This window comes from Neurospora hispaniola (genome assembly GCF_033458365.1).
Source record: "Neurospora hispaniola strain FGSC 10403 chromosome Unknown B0T23scaffold_2, whole genome shotgun sequence".
In the NCBI taxonomy this organism is placed as follows: Eukaryota; Fungi; Ascomycota; class Sordariomycetes; order Sordariales; family Sordariaceae; genus Neurospora; species Neurospora hispaniola.
Genome location: NW_026944407.1, coordinates 3,841,499 through 3,863,073, shown reverse-complemented (window position 1 = coordinate 3,863,073; position 21,575 = coordinate 3,841,499). Strand labels below are relative to the sequence as shown.

Here is a 21,575-nt window from a genome sequence, read left to right as displayed (position 1 = left end):
TCAAGACCGGAAGGAGTCGAGAGAAAGAGATGGTGACGGCAGTCGGTACCTCCACAGTCGCTGTGTTTCGACGGGAAGTGGGAAACTGGAACTGGGCGCTCGCTACTTTCCAAGTCGCAGTGCAAGTGCCACCTGGGTCGCTAGTGATAGCAGCACTGCAGCCTGTACACAGTCCCTTTACCTGGATGGAGCCAGTGACGCCGGGGCTAAACTGGATGGCATCTCAACTCCCACTCGTACACTAGGTACCTACAAAAAAGGAGCATTCAACATTGGTCTGCTCCCACCTTTGGAATCGCTCATTCACTGGTCTCCCTTCAACGGCAACCCGTTCACGCCGTCAAGATTTCCGTCTCGTAGGTCGGTCCCAGCGATCCTTGGACCCCATTTGAGCGTGCGGTGATCCCCGGTTGTGCCCACAATGAGCGTGCCGTTCATTACGCAGTTACAGCGGATTACCGACCGCCTATCCTTACCTCTCCGGTACCCCGGACGGGAGGACTTCAAGCGCCATTGGATTATTGGTTAAGCCTCGACGACAGTGCTCAGCTTCTCCGATGTGTAAGTTACCGTAATTTCTGGAGACCCTTTGCTGCTTTCTGAGCCAATCAGCGGTCTTGGTACGAAAAGTGCGTTCCGTACAGCTCAGCCCAGGTTAATTTGTTAGGCGTTTCTTGCGACAGGGGTCTACAGAACTACAAAGTAAAATCGGGCACGGGACAACCAGGTTGAGAACGGAGACTTGGATAGGGGGCTTGAAGTATACGAAACGCATCCAGTTGATACTAGTCTCTTGTATGAGGTCAGGTGGAATAAGGGTTGAATTGCGTAGAGTGTCAGGTGTAGTGAAGTCCCGCGCTAACGACTCGAACAAACCAGGCTTGGACTGCACAAAAGAGGTACTTACTGCAAGAGCGCAACCACATAGGTGCCCCCGCTGAAAAGAAATCGAACCTCAGAAAGCCAAAGAAACACGCAAAATACACACTGTGACACTGGAACTGCGGCGAAGAAAGACAAAGTGCAGAAGCGTGCAGGGCTACAGTGGGCAACAGGGCTTTGCAGAAAATACCCAATTCACACAAAAACCCACGCGACATTTTTTGCAGAATTTCTCTGTTGAATGACCGGCCCGTCCTTTTACCGTTGATGGAGATTGAGTCACGAAACAGAAACGACGCACCAGCCAGGAAAACGTATCCGCATTTTTTCCCTCTTCTGTGCTTGAAATTGCCAGGTACCGAGCCGGAAGAAACATGAGCGGAAGCGCGAGCTTTGTTTCGGGGCCGGAATGTTCTGAAGGTACAAGGAACGCAGGTATTTCTGCGGCTTTGTGGTCCAGTGCCATGCACGTCATAGGTGTAGTCTCCTTGGCTCTACCTGCCCCCATTCAGCCAGTCCCTGTTGCATCATCTCGATGCTCCGAGCCCCTTTCCAGCCCACCTCGCTCGTCTCTGGCACGCTACACCCGGACTGTACAGCATTTCGAGTCTCGGCTGGCACCATCGGATTTTGGCCCTTGATCAATCAAACATTCTGCCTCAGCGCGGGGAAAGATCAGAACCGACGACAGTGGTTCAAGGCACATCTTTTTCCACCTTATCGGACAATCTGGTCACTGCTCGTCTTTGGATGAACGGCAAGAGACGGGACCAGATGCAGTGGGGTTGAACGATCTTGATTATTGTGGCTACCGTAGAGGTAAGTGATGGCTCTTTGCGCCATTGATGTCTGGGACATTCATTGTTCGCTCTTGGGATTTCTTCTCGCTCCTGCCCGTCGAGTACAACGGTTGCTGTTCGAAGCGGTACTTAGCCCCCCGCCTGGCCCCCGACCATTCTTTTGGCTCCTGCCGTGTCCAGTTATGTACAATGTTGCCAGACTTTGCCGGTTTCCCCCAGTTTTCCCCGCCCCTCCCTTCCTCATCAAACATGAACCCACTTTCATACAAATGCTGCCTGGGAAAGAGAAGCCTAGTGCCTATAAAGACAGCACCGACCTACGCACGATTGTCCAACCAGCCAACAACCATCTGGACCGCTGACTGAGCGCATATAGGTATATCTATATACTTGTCAGTAGCACGAAAGAATTGCCGATCCAAAAATGAATGCATCCCGTAACTCTTGCACATCCATTCAGGTTCTTGATGATCACCTCGATGACCCCTCATTATTGGGACAGGTACCCGTGTTTGATAAGCACGAGGCGCGCGCTCTTCAACTTGGATGGGCATCTCTTTATTTCCACGAGGACGTCACTACGGAGACTCGACCTACCAGTGGTGGCCAAAGATAGTCTAGCACGGCGCGCTTTGGCTAGGAAAGGCCGTCACAAAACAGTGATAAGGATCATTGAAAGTTCAAAATATATCAGCTAGAGTCCCTTTGAAATCTTTCCGAGAACTGTTTGAAATTTAAGCTCAAAGGTATGAATTAAGACGCTGAAATGCGTAATAAGAGTACACCCAAGATGTAAAGTGCTGACCGTAACATGTTCGGTTTATTTCTACGACCATTCGGCCACCTTCCCCTGCCCCGAGCCCCGTCTCCCCGTGCCATCTACACTCCGTCGAGCGCCCAGATCCTCGACTCGTCTTTTGCTGTACGTACCAGGCATTGCACAAGGCTGTTATTAAGCCGGGCCCTTCTCCTTTCGGTTGATATCACGGATTCAATATATTCAACAGCCGCCCCCTGGCTCGGTCCTTGCAGATTCTTTGTCATTTTTCAGCATCCCCGGGATGGAATCCTCGCATCAAAATGGTCGTCAACGGCAGCTGCGGCTTTTCATGGCATCCTTCACAAAGAAGATGGGCTGTTTTTCTAACGCCGCGAGGGAATGGACACCTTGACCTCTCTACAATTTTCTGGATCGTGCCCAGCACACTAATCGCCTGATGCTGAGGGTGCATGCAGTAATACGCCCATAGGGCTGCCTCTTCAAGATCCCGCCTCACCCGCCGCTACACTGTGTGCGGCGCAGCTATTGTCCTAGTTGGAATTGGGTTCGAGTTAGCCTTGCTCCCGTCATCCTCGACTCGCCTTGGTCACAGTTATTATTGTCATCGTGCGTCAGCTGCCGCCCGACAGAGATGCGAGTTCTGAGAATACCACGCTTTTCCCATCATGGTTGCCTGGAGAGCATTTCCAGTGCTTTGACCGAAACGAAAGCCACGTCGAGGAGCCGTCAAATGGGAAAATACCCATCATTACATCCGAGGACTGCTGCAGCCTCGAGGGTTGCACAATATGTTGCACAACATGCCTCATGGCCTTGTTGTGCTTTGCCCCGATTTCGAGAAGCAACTGGGCTGATGGAGGGGTCAGAAATACAAGGTTGGCTAGTCCAGTCACCCGCCGGTTACACATGAATATTCGACGACTCCAGCAATCAGGAGAGTCTCCGTTCGTTAACAGGGCATCGATTGTTTGGTTTTAATCATTGTTCCTGTATACACTACGGCACAAAATACTGGGGACTAGGCTGAGAGATGTCTAGACCACCGGAAGTGTGCGGTGACGCTGCGCCAGCACTTGGAACGTTGAATGCCTACTTATTCACGGTCAGCTTGATACAGCAAGGCACCAGAACAGGTGGAATCGACGAGACCAAATCTGGTCATGATAGCCTCAATATTCCCAAAGACCGAAGCCAAGCTGCTCTTCGGTACACCTAAGAAAGCTTGGGAGCTGCCAAACGGGCGCAACATGAGCTTAGCTCACTCATAACCTGCTGATCGGAACACGATGTGCGTCCCAGTGAGCATGCTAAAATGAAAAAGTACAACCGCAGCCAAAGCTAAAGGCACTAAAACCCCGGTGATAAGAAGCTGAAGGAATGCATCCCAGACCATCCACATAACCATAGGCACGGTTCCAAAGCACCCTCGAGGCCGTCATCAGCATTCCACGCCTTTGGGATCAGGTATGAAAACCCAAGTTTTCACAGTTTGACAGGCTCGTAGGGTTTCATTTCCTCAACTAACAATAACTGAAATCATTGCAAGTGCATTGAGCACACTGTTCTGATTACTTGTTTGGTAGATGTAAAATTAAGAGCTAGGTAATCTTCGTTGACAACCACCCACAGCAAGGACGCTCAAGTTTTGAGGGACAGATTATTATGCAGACGGCCTGCTCGGAGCGAGCCGGGGCACGCTACCTTGGTGGACGGGAAGTTCTCCCGGGCCCACCCCTTGGCTTCGGTCTAGAAGGACCCACAAAAACCCCGGGGAGTTCCTTCTCCCGTCCGTGATCCACCAAATGTCTAAGACGACGTGCCTCTTCGCCCTTGGCTTCTCTTCGTCGTCGGTTCTGGCAGAGCCCTGCAGCTGATATGTTTCACTGTTTTTGCTTTCTCACTCGATATTCACCAACTGTTCCTGTCGATCGGGAGTATCTTTCATTTCACCGGTGTTGTTGACAGCGCACGTAGGTATCCTCGACGATCGACGGAGATGCAGCTGTAACGGGTGCTTTTCTATGTAGCCGCACCATGGCATCTGGTCATACAACGCATATCCGCATCTTGTACGTCCATCAACATTAAGGAGCCTGGCAAAGGCGCTTCGTGCTTCACCGACATGCATAATAATTACGACCGTCTCGTGGGATTGGCTGAACCAAAGTTTGAAAAGTCCCATCCTCTTGAGGTTTTTCTTTCTTTCTTTTAACAATTTGAACGTCCTCAGTTGGTTGAATACCTTAACTAGACAACAGCTTTGGAACTGACATTTCTCAGCTAGTTGTCAACGCCTTCTAGGGCGGAGTTTCTGCAATACATCGTCTGGCTGGTGAGTATACTGGCTCTGTCTTTCTGTTTGGCTCTCGAATCAAGCATGGGGGTTTGACAGTCAGACAGCCACCAACGCATGTTCGGATCTATACATCTCCTTTGGGAAGTCCACCACGTCATCTTCACCTGATTCGCCTTGATTCAAACTGCAGTCTTCATAAATTTTCTCTGACTTAGGCGCAAAGTAGCGCTCTGAAGGTCAAATCAAAAAGCATACTGCGTACTATCTGATTGCATGGTTAACTGCGATGTCTATCGTTCGCCCGCTCATGTTGATCCCAGCACAGCACATGGAGACACGTCAATCCCCCACGAGATCTCGTGGCAGATGCCAGATCGCTCATCACTTTCTGCCTATCATTTGCTTCTTAACCAGGGTTTCAGGTTTGCGTCGGTGCAATCGGTACGCTTACTTCTCTTTTCAGAAAGCACAACACAGATATGCTCAGAAGAGAAGCAGTCAGCGAAGGTACACAACAGGTGGAGGAGTGGCTGCATGAAAAATTGGAGATTCACAGGTCCAAGGCGAAAGCTAGGTACTATAGTAGAGAATCGATGCTTGAAGGAACGCTCCGTCCAATCGGGCAATTCACGAACTATACAGATCACGATTCCCAAAGCTGCATTATCACTGAGACCTACAACTTCAAACCTTGCTAAGTAGGTACCTCTATGCTAGTGTACATGTGTTCAAGCACGTTGCATGGCTAGGCTAGCTTCAGCTATCATCTTGCTGGATCCTTGTTGTTCATTTTCATTTCGTTAGGGTTAGCTTCTACAGAAGCATCGATTTAGGGAAGACTCTTCCTTTCCGTAACTGTCATCTTTTGCGGGAAATTATTACTCTAATAACACACAAGAAGCAAATTTAAAAGAGACCTGGAACCGATGGCAACCCTAGCTGGTACCACTCAACACACGGTAAATTTGCCCGAGGATTACCGACTTAGTTTTGCATACCACTGTGTTTGAAGCCTGTCATTCATTATACCTTGTGAAGAACCAGACTACGGCAGCGCCAGGCGCCAAGGACCAGGGCCAGACCAGGACTTTCTTGAAGATCTCGAGACTACCTGCCAGTCATTCTGTCTACTGCTTGCTCAAGTACTATATGAAGCGAGCAGTTTCGCCACGTGAGTTGGCTTGGTTTCGGTTTTGTTTCTTTGGTGGTCTTGCCAAGAAGTAAACCTTATTCGATCCAGAACCCAGAAGTTCCAGTCCCATGTTTCGTTCATCTCTTGGCTGTTCCCTTGACATGGATAGGTAGGGAGAACTCAGTTCTCGCATGTATAATGATTTTCATCGACCATCATCTCTGGAGGAGCCAGGCGGTGTCAAGGTTGATGTGGTTAGGTAATGAGGGCTTTTTATATTCGTGCTTTCCTTTCTCGTCATTTGTACGACTTCAGTTTGTACACTTGTTGCTTGGTCTCTATCCTGGCGGTGGCTTGTAGAGGTGGTTTTCGTTTCTTTTTCTTGCTTCATTTGCTTCGTTCATTTTTCCCGTTAAATAACTGTTACTAATAAGACATAAACATGGGATTTGACTAAGACTTTCGTTGGCCTCTTTTCAGAAAAAAGAGAAAAAAATGCTCTCTGAGCTGAAGGAGGACACGGAAAGGTTTCACCGGAAGTTCTCTCCCCAATTCTCCATTTTTCATACCCTGGTTCGGACGTACGGTGAGCGAAGAAACATCGTCACACTAAGTATTCCTTTATACGATGCCTTTTGAAAAGCCAGGCGGCCACGCGCACGCATTATTTACCTTGAATATCTTGCGAAGCTGGCTGGCTGGCTTTGATTCACCCCAGATTCAGGAGCCCTGATATGCAGGACATCCCCTCGACGCTGCTCGACGCCTTCCGACGCCCTTCTTCCCACTTCCCGCAGTTATTGTCTAAGTGTACGACTGCAGGCGGCTTGTGGCCATCTAGTATAGGTGACGTAATTATCATCCATATCCCAAACGAGGTGTGTGGGTGTCATGATCCTTAACATTCAATCCTTCTATTTCACTGACAATTGGAATTCCGACACGGACTCACGGCTCACGAGCAAGCAATGTTCGAGACGTAGCTTCGGCGCCAGGTCCGGAAATTGCCTGATGTGTAACTTCATGCTTATCAACGGCCTCGATATACATCAGATGGGACCGATGATCCAAAACGAAGCAGGAAAAGGACAGGTCCATACACTCCGGCAGTAGTAGTGTCTGCTACTGTCATCATTTATGCTACATTCACCTCCCGTTCCCAAATATATAGCTGGGCCGGGTGTTTCTTTGCTTCCGGAGTGAATTCCATCTGTGTGACAAAGGGGGGTATGGGAAGCTCGATACCGTGATGATGTATCTGGCAGATTGGAATAATCAAGGTGTTTTAATGGCAAGATTAATGCGTAGTGGTTACCCCTGACGTTGGTGAGCATAGTGTAGCTTGTGAGTTTGGGGGGGTCAGCGTGTGCTTCGAAGAGTTTACAGAGATGCTGAAAAGTAGTGAAACAACAGGATGGGATCGACATACCGTAGGTAGAGTGTCTCAGGCTAAACTGAGAAGTGCTGCAGGTGTATTTCTAATACTTGATAATGATGGAGATAGTCCCTTGAGGTATGCCATCACTAAGCCAACCGAGTACATTCAAAATGTCAGTTTCCTGACTAGTCCAGCACCCTAGCAGGTTTGAGGAAAAGAGTACAAGACATCAGGCTGATCAAAGATTGAAATGTATATCGGATCGCTTCCTTCGCTATCAGGTATTTCAATGATCTCATGATTTCTGCCCAAAGGACATTTACCAAGAAGAAGGCACGATCGAGGTTAGCAACGCACTTTAGGTCAATGGTTGCTCTTTCCAAGATTGAGCACACCAGGCTATAAACAACTGAAGCGGGCATTGCTCAACGTAACATGGGATTTTATTTTTGTATTCACATTCTCGTCGACGGGGTACTGGTGCTGGTGGGTAAGACTCCTTTCAGCCCACGTTACCCGTTGGCTTCCATGTGTAACAATTATGTAAAGGAACCAGATTGTTTGAAAGTATTCATCATGTTCCACCAACTGATATACATTTACTACCATTAACTGGGAAGTTAGAGATGTGCGTCAATGTGGGGATAATTTCGACCATTGCCCAGCAACTAGGTTTCAATACCCGGACCATGTTGAAGAACGAGAAACCAAGCTGTCAACACGGGTCTTTGATAGTCAATTTTGAATACAATGACACAATGTTCAGGTAGCTTTGTTTCTCCATGAGAGCCAAAGGGTACGCATAGCCAGGTTCTCTCACTCATGAAATGATAGATGAAATCTTTGGCTGTGAAATAGGGAGCCAACAGTGTCTTATCCAAGTCCCTTATTGACGGAACAGTGGAGCTTTCTGGATACAGTTGTATCACACAGTTCTTTTATTCCATGAGCCCTTGCTTAAACACCATGTTCAAGTCCTAGTAAATTCCGAAATATTGGTTGTGTCAAAGTACCGGTAGCCCTAGCTCAGAGTAGCTAGTTGTAGGTGAAACAGGGGTTCTGACCTTACCCCCATATCCCATGTAAGACATTGAAACTAGCTGCACGTAAATGTCAAAAAGAACGAGATGAAACGAACGCGTCGGGAGAACCAGGTCGGAATATTTCGCTTCCCTCGAAATGGGCACGTTTCAGGTGAGTTACCAAACGTGAGACCGCACACGACGATAGTGTCTGGTCTCAACTGCAACCAGCCCTCCTCTGTTGACCAACGTCTTCGCGAACGATTTTTGATCTACGGGGAGTCCTCAACTTAGTCATATAAGACATATCTCTGACAATTGCTCATACTGCATTCGAATTGACGGATGGAAACGATGCCGAGCTTCGTGTGAGCCGCGCAGTTCGGAGTAGCAGTCAGTCTCACCTCCTTCCCGAGAGGGCCGCAGAGATGGAGATGTGGTGTGATGTGAATATGCCGTTCACATGCAGAAAATCGTCTGAAGATGAGCCACTCAGAATAGGGTGATATAAAACTGTGTTCTAGAATATGGGGTTGGAGAGTAGGCAGGTTGTTGGTGGCTGCCCAGACGTGGGTAGTCAATCTTCTGGGCCGACTGCGGGATTGGATAGGGATCCAGTGAAATAGTAGAGGTACTTCCTCACGGTGGTGTGGATTACCCTTGAAAAAAAAAAAAAAAAAAAAAAAAACCTAGAAAGACTTGTAACCAGCGATAAAATCTATGATATGCGCGAGGCTCCTTCATGACCATTGGGGCGAAAGGCCATCAAGGTTCTCCCATCTGCCGCGGCGGGTCGTTCTTGCTTCAAACTGGATCACCATTGCCTGAGACCGCTTATCCTCCAGTTAGTCAAGACTGAATGTCATTGTTGATGATGAAACGACTCACGCACCTGAAAAGACGTATGGGCATGTTTATCGGCTCAGCAGGCTGCTTGAGCAACTTTGTTTCGGAAAGTTGCTTGTTTGGATTTTCGTCTGGCCATCAAGGTACTCAACAGCGTCGTTTTCAGAAAGAAGTCACCGTGCAGGCGGGTCCATGGCTACCTATCACCAACACCCTGAATGCTGGGTGATATCGGATTCTTAAGACTCATGTCCTAGAGGTACCTGGGTATATCCCGAAACTACCAGGACACCAGTACCTGTAACGATATAATGCAGTAGAAATCCCTGCTTCTACAAATGGAAGCCTTCCTTTATGCATGAAGAACGCTTCCCAATCACAAATTATTTCGTGCCTGAATTTTTTCCCGTACTGAAGCTGCAAACTGCAAATCGCAAGACCTCAAGGCCGGATTTGCAAGAACAAGGGTGCCTTAAAGTGGTCAGAAGCGTCTAGAGGGGTCTGTGCACTCACCTGTCCGTCCTCTTGCACAAGATCCTCTTCAAATGCAAGAAAAATGGCTGCCCGAATTCAGTCGAAATCCGATAAAGGCAATCGTGGTCATGCAAAAGTTCGAGTTAGTCAGAGTCCAAATGTGTTCCTTTATCGCTTACAGATCTACCGATTTCACTGCGTGGTAAGCAATCAAAACAGCGTGCCTGTCTCGAAGCTGTGGATTTCCCAGAAAAACGTACAGTCTGTTGCGTCCACTCTACTTGAAGCATTTTTCGGTATGTGGCTGTAGGAGGAACTGAAGTTTCCGCAAAAACCGGACTCTGGATAGTCCAATTATTTGCGGTAGGAGATGCGGAATGACGACAATTCCACCAAGTACGGCATGTCTGCACCGCTATACATGATTGGAATCGCGATTTGTGCCACCGTGATTTTAGTCGCGAAGGCCTGATTGGAGCTTGATGGCAGTTTCTTGCGGTCTTCGAGTTCCGGAGTCTGGACGTCTTGGTGTCTTGGACCCTTGTTCTGCCTCGATCCGAATCTAGGCATGATAGTCCAGACATGCGAGAAATGTTTCCGGATGTTTCAGGTGGAAGGTTATGGAAATGGAAGCTGTCAAACCGCCCTCGGCCCAGTCCGCCAAAAATCCGAATACCCGGAGAGAGCAAACTCATGTCATGATGCATGCCGTAGATCAAGGATTGGTAAACAAACCATGGGAGCACCAAGATTCCAGCTAGAGAATCGTATGTATGTGGCGTGAAGGAGAGTTCGATGATCGCTGACCTCGAACTCCTAAATCTAGAGGTTCGGACCAAGCATATGCACTCGATTCCGCCTTCCTCTTTCAGCGGCATCATGGTACAAACAGTTGTGCCTAATCTCCACAGGCCTTCAACCTATGGCCGAGTGCATTTGTAAGGTAAGCAGCAAGCTCTGGAAGGTACAATCGCGTCCCCAGGCAGGGGGGCGATGAACCGGTAGGTGTGAAATATTGCCGTGAGCTTGCTTCATGACCTCCAAGGCCGGTTTCAAAGAGATACTTAAGTCATGTTCATTGAATAACAACCCAGAAACGCTAAAGAGGTCTTGGATGAATTCCCAACTAAGAAGGCAACTGAGTGATGTCCATACTGCCCCTGGTGCAGTGACAGTCGAAGTTCAGAAGTTGAAGCTTCCCGTCGGCACCTACCCCGCTAACGGCCAGAGAACGGCAGGGGTAAAATTGGGTCGACATGGGGCATCATGTACGGCTCCGTAACCGGCAGGTACACGGTACCCACTATGCAGTCTTGGGCCCGCCCGCGACCCACGTCTTGGGTTCAACTCCGCGACCTGGACCTTTTCCATTTGTCGCCGACCTTGAATCACTGCACCAGTGCTTTTCTTGCTCTTCCACCTGCTTGAGAGTCCACCATTCACGTCATGCTTAACTCGCAGCACACACCGAGCATCCGACGTTCGTGGTATCAGGCGGTGCCAATTCGGCGACAAAGCTAAGCCGGTACTTTGCCCAACCGACCAACCGACTATCTTACAACCCGACTCACCACCCTTGGGACGTAACCGAATTTTCTCGGGCTGTATATCCGCTGATTATGGCAGGCTTCTCCAACCTCAAGGTCTTCGCTGACCCAAACAAAGATCATCGATTGTGATGGCAATTCGGAAGGGAAGCGAGAAGGACCGTCAAGCCAGGCCAATTACCAAACAACACTCCACCTGCTCCTCCGCGCCAAGGCTTGATTCCATCACCAACCTCCATCACTAACAGTGTCTATCCAAAGCTTCAGGTTGCTCTGCACAACAAGAAGTTTCCGAATGCCCGGGTTTTGATGTTGGCGTTTAGCCCTGGGAACCCGGCTGGGCTGTTTAGCAGCCTGCGGAGGCTAGATACCTATACATGGACCGACAGGTGCACTATGGTGCGCGGTATGCACAACGTCAAAGAACTGTGTCCCATCTCAACCTGCTTGCTGGGAGCTTCGCTTTTTTACTCGGCCCTTGTCTGCCGCCGCACCGGGTACCTATTTAAGTTCTGAAAATGGGTTGCACCGCTATCCAGTGTCATTGACACATCGGCCGTCAAAACTAAGATAAATTCTATAGTGTACCTTCCACCGCCTCGGTGGTCTTGGATAAACGGGTTGGCCTGGTCTGGTCTGTACCTAGGCATTGTGGACGGCCCCGCGTACATTGCATCCGGCCGCTGTTGATGAAAGTGCAAGGTCGAGAGAAGGCCCCGTCCCCCCCTGTTGAAGAAAAGTACCTAAGAATTGGTCCAGCCTCCCATGTCTTGGGGTCTCCAGAGTTCTACCTCTTGGCGGTACCGGTAGTGTGCATGTGTATTTACAGCATGGTACAGTATCAAATTCCTGGGCAACGGTAGACCGCTGCACCACTGCACCATTGCACCAGCCAAATTATAAGGCCGGCGCATGGCTTCGTAATTCCGATACCACTTCTCGTTACGAGGGGAGCCCGCCATTTCGTCGCGTCTCTAGGTGGCCTTCGAAGCGCAAAGGTCGGAACAACAAGGTGCCAGAGCAAATGATGACACAGGCGGCTGTAAGAGCCTCCAAGGCCTCTTTGCAATATCATCACTCTCAATCATCTCGAATTTTGGTTTGCGCTTCGGTCTGTTGTACTTACTGCTGACGCTTGTGAAGGCACGGAGGGAACGAAAGGACTTTCTCCCACCAGTCGACGATGAGTGCGAAAAAAAAGGGGATCACACCTGCACACCCTGACAGACCTGACCTCTCCTGGCTCGAAGAACCACCACGTCAGGCAGATCGACCCACGTTCCGCACATTCGCCGGGACTAGCAACCTCCATCTCCCCGGTCTTTTCCTCTGTCGCAACCCTCCACTTTCCCACTTCTAGCCTACGCGTATCAGCGGTCGTAGTGTACTGCCAGTGCTGCCCACTCTTCTCCTAAAAACGCCAGCTGCGCGTCCAGCTGCGACTGCGACTTTTCCCTTCCTCTCCTCCTGTTTTGTTCTGGTTTGGATCTCGACTGCCAATTGCTTTTTCCATCCCGCTCCCGACCCCTTGGCCCGTCTGTCGATTCAGCATAGAGGGAACAAGGTTGCCGACGACAGGTAAGCACCAACTGCAAACAAGCCCGCAAATCGCACGAGCGACAATCGAGATGGAAGCGTGATTCAATCTTGGGAATCAAGTCGATCGAGGGACGTGGGAGGCGCAATCAGCCCTTTCTTCTGCCGGCACCGGGCGGTCACCACCGCTGGCTGGCACCACAGGAAAACGAGCGCAGATGTTCCATCAGGTTGCAGGGGAAACATTTTTTTACCTTTCCCAAGATCCAGATGCCAGTCACTCCAACTTGCCTGCCTGTGCGCCACCACGCCCGAATCGATTTGGGGGCCCAAGGAAAAAGACAATTCCATCTCCTTTCGAAGCATAGTCTGCACCGCATTGCATATTACCATCCCGTTTACACCAGCCCCGATTCATTATCACACCTTGACCCCTTCTTGTCCTTGCCTGCCCCTTCACCTTGACCACCCCTCGGTCTTTCCTGTCTCGTGCTGAGCAAGGAGGAACCGCCACCGTCCTTCACCTTAGTCGTCCAAACCTAACGCTTGGCGCCTTGTCCCTATTATCCAGCCGCTACTGGAGAGCACACCACACCTTGACGGTCTCAGCCTAAAAAGATCTTCTGAATTGCCGACTGACATCCCGCAGAGTCAACTCCAGACCGAGATCCCACCAACCTGGTCTCTCCCATCCAGGTTGCCATCCTCTTCCTGCGGCCTTCCGATATATAAACGCCCGACGTCGTCCTCGATCCACACCGAGTCCATCGATATAATGTCCGGATACTACGAGCCCCCTCAACCCCAATGGCCTCCCGCCGGCGGCCAAGCCTCGGGCTGGGAACACCAGACCCCTCCTCCTCCGCCCGCACGGTCCGGTTAGTCTCTGCTCTGCTCCCTATGGCGTCGTCCCTTATATTCCAGCCTTGCTTGCATACAGTCAACAGAGAAGACTAACTCTTGCATTCCATCATCAGGTGCTAGCTCTGCCGTCCCCCGCGAGGAGTCCGCCGCTTTTGCTTATCAGCTCGAGGGTACGTAAATACTCCGGCAAGCTCCGGCCCGCTTGGCTGCAAACCGAGCCCTGTTCAAAACCGCCCGCTTCGAACATCAAAATGCCTCTACGTTTACATGCACTGCGGGATGATGGTACTTGCCGGCATGGGGACAGTAGTTGAAGGGAGGACACATACTGACATAGACTATCTGCAGAGGTCGACCGCGCCATCGACAACCTCGTCAAGAGCGGAAAGATGTTTGGGATGCCTGGTGGCCGCCGTGAGTCGTTTCCTGTTCCCGGCCCAGCCAGATTCTACCCAGACTTCGGTAAGTTTGCCTGGGACTGGCCGGGCTCACCCCAAGTTCCTCAGCCCACTAACGTGAAATCGTAACAGGCGGCCGCATGGGAGCTGGACCTGGTCCCCGTCCCCACTCCATGGTCGACTTCAACGATGCGCGCGGCCCTCACCAGCCCTCCAACTTGCAAACCTTCTATGCTGCCCAACGTCACCAGCCCTCGCGCGGCTCCAACGAGGCGGAGCAGATGATGCAGGCCAAGAGGAGACTGGCTGCCCAGCGGGAGCGGGAGCTTAGGAACTACCACCAAGAGCAACAATACAACCGAAGTAGGCCGCCCTCTTCTGTATGAATCAGTTTCCCTATCACAGCCAAACGACAGGGAGGACGAAAAAAAAACAGAAAATCATAAAAATTAGATTCGGCGCCTTCGCGGGTCACAAAAACACATTCTGATCTCCTATTGTTGCATCACCACAAGTGCGGTTCGACGCAACCCTTGTCCTGTGTGTCCTGATATCGTCTGTAGAGATCGACAGATCGGCGCCCTTGGTCGACTCTGGCTGCTCACTCACATCCATCCTCAGACCATTTCCCTCATCTCTCCGTTTACGAAGTCTGACTAACATGTCTAGGCGTCCTTGCCGACTCATCCTCGCAGTTCGGTGCTGCCAAACCGGATCGTACCTTGAGCCCAGGCAGCGGCCTGTCTGAAGAGGAGCGCCGCAAACTGATCGCCTCGCAGCGCAGTGCTTTGTACGGCGAACAGGGCTTCCCTGATGCTGGCGTTTATGGTGAAGAGAATGCCGGTCCTCGGTTTGGCTTGACAGCTGGCCAGAACCTTCGCGGAGCTTCTCCAATGGCCTTTGATTACAACCAGGTCCCTCCCGGCTTCCCACCTCAGTCCCAGATTGAAGGCGCCCAAGGAACTCAGTCTGCCGGCCCGCACGAGCGATCGCGTGCTAATAGCAACACGAGCCCTCAGTCGAACCCGTCCGGCGGCAAGGGTATCTTTGACGCTCCTATCGGGCACCAAGCGAACCGTACTAGTGCCTCGTCTCCTGGAGGCTCGCCGCCGCGTCAAAGCGCTCCCGGCAGCAAGCCTGGACAAAACACTGTTGCGCCTATTGGAACCCGGCCATCGACGAGCAATACCGCCACGAACCCTGCTTTGAACAAGGGCTCCACGACCTCTCTTGCGTCCCCGTTGAGCCAAAGCTACAACGGTACGGCTAACAATGAGGCTGGCAACAACGGTTCCGCCGCTCCTGCTTCTGCAACTACCGAGGGCCCCAATGTTGGTCTTTCTGGCTGGGGTACCCGTTCCAACGGCTGGGGCAAGGTGGGCAATGTCCAGGCCAGCGTGTGGGGCTAGAGGTCGTAGACGTGTTTAAGGGGGAGGACGCCCCCAAAGGGGACGGTGACTACGAAGAGGATGAATGACAGCGCTTTGAAGAAGCATAGGAGCTTCCCGGAATCCGGTATCCACAAGCGTCTGACTGCAATGACTTGTTCAGGACTTTTTGCACAATTGGAGTCTGGGAAATGGGATCCATTCATGTGGTGGGGCAGGGCGCGTCGGATATGGATGGCAATGGGCAAATGATTTTTTCTTTTGGCCGGTTTGGTTGGTTGGTTGGTTGGTCGGTTGGTTGGTTGGCTGGTGTCTTGAATGTTGCGTGTGGTTGTTGCTGCGAGCGTGCGTGCGTTTGGTCTGAATTGGGATAACCCTCACCAAAAATTGAGCGAGTGCCAAAGTGCAAGGGGGTTTATGGGATGGCATAGGAAACGAAATGGAGGGTTATACAATGTTGATGTGGCTGGATGGTACGGAAGCGGTTTTTAATTGTTACGGAAGACTGGCGGATTGAATTGGTGGCGGTGCGTTGCGAACGAAACGGGACGTCTGGTTTTTCTATGGTTTTGTTGGTTTGCAAAGAGGTGGTTCGAACGTATAAAACAGGATTTGGCGGAAAGCTTGTTGGGCTGTTCATGTTATGTTTTTGGTCTTATTCTATGGTGTTATATTTCACAGCTAGTACATCTTGCGGCTCTTGCATTGGCATTTATTTGAATTTGGCGTTCAAGGACAGTTCCCTTGTGATATCACGAAGATCTGATAACGGCGTCGATCGATGATGGATGAGCGAATGAACGATGCTTGAATCGATCAGGCGACCAAGACACTTAACACCGAACGAGCGGGCAAAAAAAAAAAAAAAAAAAAAAAAAAAAAAAAAAAAAAAAAAAAAAAAAGGAAAAAAGAAAAGAAAGACCGATCGTCGATAAACAATGTGTAGAGGATGGAGGCCTTGGTATGGGTGTAATGTCATTCTTCCATAGGCGATTGTAGAATTGATGTTTTGGGATATCTATTCTTTCTTGTTTTGAGGGCTACGGGAGGCAATCGTTTTGAGGACTATCGGGAGGTAAACTAATAAAGAAGGTTAGTTTATGAAGATGAATGACAAGATTCAATTAGGTACATCAACGCCCCTATACCATCCATACACCCAGACTTAAAAGGACTCGGTCGTAGACACCAAAGGACACTCGAAGAACGACCCCTATGTGAATATGCGAGATCCCAAGGTAACAAAATGCGGCAAGAAACATGACCTTACGGCAGCGCTGTGTAACACTACGACGGCTGATCACAGTCACAGACAGGTCGGATAGGAGCTCGCTAGTCAAACAAGTCGGGTTTGTCATTTGATCCCAATCTGATATGCTCCACCTACGTATTACCTCGTCTCATATCCAACCCCCATTTTGTATCATTATCATATCCCAGAGGACGGGTGCCTCCACTTCTGCTTGACATGAAATGAACGGTTTTTAAGCACCGTTCCGTCAGCGACTCTTGGCCACCCGACTCCCAACTGTCCTCCAATCAACTCAACTCCTTCTGACAAGAAGTTATCGAGACAACCACTCCTTATCGGAAAAGACTCTTCATCCATTGTTCACACCCTCTTCGTCCCGCTTGGATCATTCACTCACACCCACCCTCGCCCCCTCACATGCCCCAAATGTCCAATCACACCCTCGCCCCAGCCTCCCCATCAGCCAGGGCCTTCTGCCTCGCCGCATTCAACGCCTTTAACTTGGCGGTTCCCACGCCCGCCACACCCTCACTCTGATCTGCGCCCAACCACGGCTTCTTGGAATCGCCCAGCACGCTTCCAGCCAGGAAATACACCACCAGTCCCAAGATAATGCACACAAACGCAATCGGATACATAAAGTGAATGACATACTTGAACACCTTGACACCCACAATGACGCCCCAGAAGTTGGCCGTTAAAAGGGAAATATCGAAAAAGGCGGCGCTGCCCATGCGCAAGATCAGGGGAGCGAGGGAGTAGAAAATCAGCATGGCGAAGGTGTAACCGACTAGGTAGCCGGCCACAGGGCCGTTCCAGGTAGCGTCCGTGGCGGCCTGTCGGTCGAAAATGGCGGCCTGGACGCCGTTGATGATGACGCCGAAAAAGCCCAGGAAGGAAAGAACCTCGTAAACGGGCCGTTTGGAAACGAACCACTCTTCGTAGACATTGGAGATTCCGTACAAGGTGGCGCCCAAGAGGCCAAAGAGGTCGCCCTTCAGCATGTTCACTCCGGGACCTCCGTTGGAACCGGTGATGTGGTCCGAAGCCAGCAGGATGCCCATGCCGCCGCAGCAAATCAGGATGCCCCCGATCTGAAACCATTTGTACCGCACTTTGAGGAGGGCAAAGGAGATGATGACGACGCAGACAATGGACCAGAAGTTGAGGAGTTGTGCTGACAAGAGGTTGGTGTAGCGGTAGGCCAGGACGGTGAAATAGTTGCCTTCGACATCGAGAAAACTGAGAATGATGTACTTCCAGCTGTTGCGCCAGGTTTGCTCAAAGAACTTGCGAGGGCCGCCGGTCTTGTAAAGGGCAATCGGGAAGTAGACGAGAAAGATCAAGGCGTAGACAAAGATGGTTTGGATGGCGGGGATCGAGGTTCCCAGTTCGCTGAGGAAAGAGGAGAAGGTGTTGGTTGCCGTGATGCAGAGAGAGAGAATTTGCCCGATGAGGATGACCAGCCAGAAGTCAACGGTCAGGAGGTACGAGTACCAGTGCACGTTTTGCGCTTCGAGCTTTTGGATGCCGAGGGCGACGAGGTCAGGTTCGTCAAGGCCGGTGAGGACAGCATTGTTGTTGGGAGCGGCGCCGCTGGTGTTGGAGGTGGTCTGCTCGGCGGTGACGAGGGTGGTGGCGCCGTAACTTTTGACTTGGGTCATTTCCGGCTCGGAGCTGGAGGGGGTGATGGTGTTGTTGGCCATTTTGGGCAACGGAGTGGGGTGGTGAGCTGGTGGATCCCAAGTTCCAAAAGTCACTTTTGTGACGATATTGCTGCTTTGTGGTAACAATACTTGTGAAACGCTGATGGAGAAGTTCTATTGACCGTTTGTATAGCAAGAGCTCAATCTCGGGTCTCAGAGGTATAACGTCTACCGTAGGTACCAGTTCAGCTCCAACAAGAGGAGTGGTGAGGATGTTTTCTGTTCAAACTGTTTCGTAGTTAAGACGAGTCGTTGTTTTTCTTGTGATAAGACAATTGGCAATGACCCGCTCAAGTCTTTCCTACGTCTTTGGAGCAAGCGCAAAGACTTGAAGTCGCCTGCTCTTCTCAAATTTGGTGCTCGTGTATGACTCGGCACAAGTAGGCCTCGTTTTGTGCCGAGTTGCTAAGGGAGTCGGAAGACGCCGATGTCGTGTTGTACATGTGGTTGTTGTTGTCGTGGGAGCTTTAAGGGTGACTGAGAGAGTCGGATCCAAATTGGTCAACCCAGGTGACGAACGAGTCGCGGGCGATTGTTGTCACTGGAGGTCAAACAGGGGAAGAGAGAGATGATAAAGATGAGCGAAAACAGTCTTTCTTTTCCTATGGTAATAGCTACAATAAGGAAGAAAGGGTGGGAGGAAAGGTGGGTGATGGAAGTCTGTGATGGAAGAGTGAAAAAGAAAAGAAGAAAAAACAGCAGACAACATGCCGGGGAAAGAGTGTGGTTGATATACTCTGGTGTGCAGATGAATGACCTGCACGATAGGGCTACGCTATGGGTCTCTATCAGGTGCTAGACCTCTGCCCAGTACATATGCGGCAAGATATTGAAAAATTCGGGCACTCCCGATTTGCAGATGGCTAGGCGTGAGAAACACGTTTTTTGTTAGCAAACAGATCGGCGACCTTTTTCGCCTTTTTTCCGCCTTTTTCCTCCTCTGAGGCGGACGAACGGTCCAGTTGGGGGAAGAGGAGCCGTAGAAAGAGGAGCTGGTCAACGGATTAAGCTCCTGAAAAGAGTTTTCTGGACCGGGCTCTGGCCCCACCACCACCGGAACGGACCCACTGGAGGCTCTCGGCCCTGACTGGGATCCTGGCTCTTGGGACTGGACGAGCAGGCGGGGAATGTTTGCCGGTTATCGCGGCGGGAGGGGTCCACGGGGGTTTGCCGCGTGGAAGGCGCACGGCCGCCGACCTCAACCGGCCCCGTCCCGTCGCTGTTACCAACGTCTACCGATCGGCACCCGACGGGTTTGACCACCTTCCCTCGATTACCTACTCACTTTCACGACAAACTTTGTAGCTGTATGCGAACCAAGTGGCGATGCTGACGTCTTTCTCTCCGCCTTCGCTTCAATTACCGTGCGATATCGATGTGCGATCATGGTCGTTCGTATCCCCGCCATATACAGCAGCAGAACCAAGATGGTTAAGTACATTCTATAACCCATCCCATTTCCCGTCACCTTTACCCCCCGCCCCGATCTGGCCATTCTACCAGCTCCCATTCCTCCTCCTCCCCATCCTCCTCCCTCGTGAATTGGGCTACCAACGCTTCAACTCCCCGTCTCGCCAGATCCATAACCTCTCTCGACGCGCCCCGAACAACCCTCGTGATATTATCCATAGCTTCGTTAATCTGACCCTCTACATCCCATTCCCTGTCTTCCTCTTCCTCTTCCTCTTCCTCTTCGTCGCTACCACTTTCAATTCCCAGCACCTCCTCCTCCCCATCCTCCCCATCAACCTCCCCCTCGAGCTCCCCCTTCTCAAGTCCCTGAACCCGTTCAATTAACCCCCCTACCACCTCCCTCACCCATTGTTGTGGAACCTGTTGCGTCAACAAGTCCTTTGACCACTGCGTTAACCCTCTGACCATCTCCTCCTTCCTCTCCTTTTCCCTCTGTTGCCTCCAGGTGGCCATAGCCGCTTCCCTTGCTTCTTCTGAAGTACCTTCTCCGAAATCCGTGACAGTTTCCGACACAGCCTCCGCAATGGCATCATAAACATGATCAGGATCATCTCCAGCGCGAGTCAAAACCCGGACCAGCCTCAAATCTCGCACCTCGCTCAGATGCCTGTGCAAAGCATCACCCGCTGTTTCGGGGAAAGCAGCTTGTCTGGCAGCTGAATGCTGGAGGAGGTCGTGTTGAAAAAAGTGTATCTGGACCTCGGGCAGGTTTCGTCGTCTTCTTCGGGTTGTGCATGTTTGGGCTTCTTCGCTTCCGCGGGTGAAGATCATGGGTATACCGAACGGACGAGGTAGAAGGGGATGTGGTTGACCATGTTGACGGGGTCGACCATGCTGAGAAGCTTGGGAGTGGGATAGGTGTTGGCGTTGGAAGCAAGCGTATTGCGTTTCGGTGAGGAGGTAGACTTGGCCCCAGACTTGCGTGTGGAGGTCGTTTTCGACATGTTGGGTTTGGGTATGGTTGTGAACTTGAGGATGGGAGTCGGAGACGGCGGTAGAGGTGGATCCGAAGGATGTGGCCGAGTTGTTCAGGTCGGTGGAGGGAATGGGAGCAGGAGTTGGAGTGCCATTAGGCTCGGGCCAGGCACCAGGTACTTGAGTGGGGAAGGGCGCGAGCGCGGACCTAGACCGTCGTCGAGAGATGGGTTGTCTCCTCGAGCAAGGACTGATGGTAGATATGGCAGGAGATATGCTGAAAGATTTGGCGTTGGTGTCATTGGTGGCCGGATTTTTGGGCAGAGACGGAGATTCCAGCATTGCAGACCACGAGCTCGTACTATTCCCGGTGGGCTGTGCCGTAATTGTCGATGTCATGGAGGAAGAGGCAGGGCGTCTCTTGACTTTGGTGATGGTCAAGTCTCCACGATGGTTAATCACCAAACGATGTCCATCGAGACGGGCAATCCCCTGTGATCGTGCATGCGGGCAGTATTTGGCTATGAACTCCTCATGGGGGATACCGATGGCCAAGACTGGGATGTCCATGGGCCACCACTTCAGGACGGTATTTCCGATCATGGTTGTCATGCTGGGCGGGAAGCCAAAGGCGCTGGATGACATAGAAGTAATGAATGAGAGTGGGTTGAATTGGCTGTAGACGAAAGCGAGATAGTGTGGACGCCTGGTTCGAACGGGGAAACAGAAGTCAAGAGCCTAATGGGCAGGCCCGGGCAATTTATGTTTGGAAGACGTTATGAGATGGACAAGGCCAATATGCTTCGCTCAAAGGACAAGTAGTCTTGAAGCTGCATATTCCATGCGGGAGGTGGCGGACGAGGCCCGGAGGTCCGGATCTGCCGA

The 21,575-nt window shown here is 51.1% G+C and overlaps 6 protein-coding genes across 6 annotated transcripts; 1 reads left to right on the top strand and 5 right to left on the bottom strand.

Annotated features, from left to right (window-relative positions):
- Positions 1-697: 697 nt before the first annotated feature.
- Positions 698-1,103, bottom strand: B0T23DRAFT_374871 (uncharacterized protein; the record flags this gene model as incomplete). The annotated part of the gene is made up of 1 exon (XM_062836873.1): positions 698-1,103. One exon carries the CDS (start codon positions 1,098-1,100, stop codon positions 837-839), a length of 264 nt encoding a protein of 87 aa, XP_062695946.1. The 3' UTR covers positions 698-836.
- Positions 1,104-2,952: 1,849 nt separating this feature from the next.
- Positions 2,953-3,523, bottom strand: B0T23DRAFT_90520 (uncharacterized protein). Its single transcript, XM_062841973.1, has one exon. The coding sequence runs from the start codon at positions 3,369-3,371 to the stop codon at positions 3,075-3,077; it is 297 nt and encodes a 98-aa protein (XP_062695945.1). The 5' UTR covers positions 3,372-3,523; the 3' UTR covers positions 2,953-3,074.
- Positions 3,524-9,338: 5,815 nt separating this feature from the next.
- Positions 9,339-10,689, bottom strand: B0T23DRAFT_374860 (uncharacterized protein). The gene has a single exon (XM_062836872.1). The coding sequence runs from the start codon at positions 10,490-10,492 to the stop codon at positions 9,755-9,757; it is 738 nt and encodes a 245-aa protein (XP_062695944.1). The 5' UTR covers positions 10,493-10,689; the 3' UTR covers positions 9,339-9,754.
- A 2,780-nt stretch (positions 10,690-13,469) lies between these two features.
- On the top strand, positions 13,470-15,365 carry B0T23DRAFT_402777 (uncharacterized protein; the record flags this gene model as incomplete). Its single annotated transcript, XM_062838707.1, has 5 exons — positions 13,470-13,572; positions 13,672-13,728; positions 13,907-14,020; positions 14,089-14,319; positions 14,626-15,365. The coding sequence occupies 5 exons, from the start codon at positions 13,470-13,472 to the stop codon at positions 15,363-15,365; spliced, it is 1,245 nt and encodes a 414-aa protein (XP_062695943.1).
- A 1,501-nt stretch (positions 15,366-16,866) lies between these two features.
- Positions 16,867-18,586, bottom strand: B0T23DRAFT_90348 (uncharacterized protein). Its single transcript, XM_062841972.1, has one exon. It carries the CDS (start codon positions 18,300-18,302, stop codon positions 17,031-17,033), a length of 1,272 nt encoding a protein of 423 aa, XP_062695942.1. The 5' UTR covers positions 18,303-18,586; the 3' UTR covers positions 16,867-17,030.
- Positions 18,587-19,772: 1,186 nt separating this feature from the next.
- Positions 19,773-20,719, bottom strand: B0T23DRAFT_402775 (uncharacterized protein; the record flags this gene model as incomplete). Its single annotated transcript, XM_062838706.1, has 2 exons — positions 19,773-20,438; positions 20,564-20,719. The coding sequence occupies 2 exons, from the start codon at positions 20,717-20,719 to the stop codon at positions 19,773-19,775; spliced, it is 822 nt and encodes a 273-aa protein (XP_062695941.1).
- Positions 20,720-21,575: the final 856 nt, after the last annotated feature.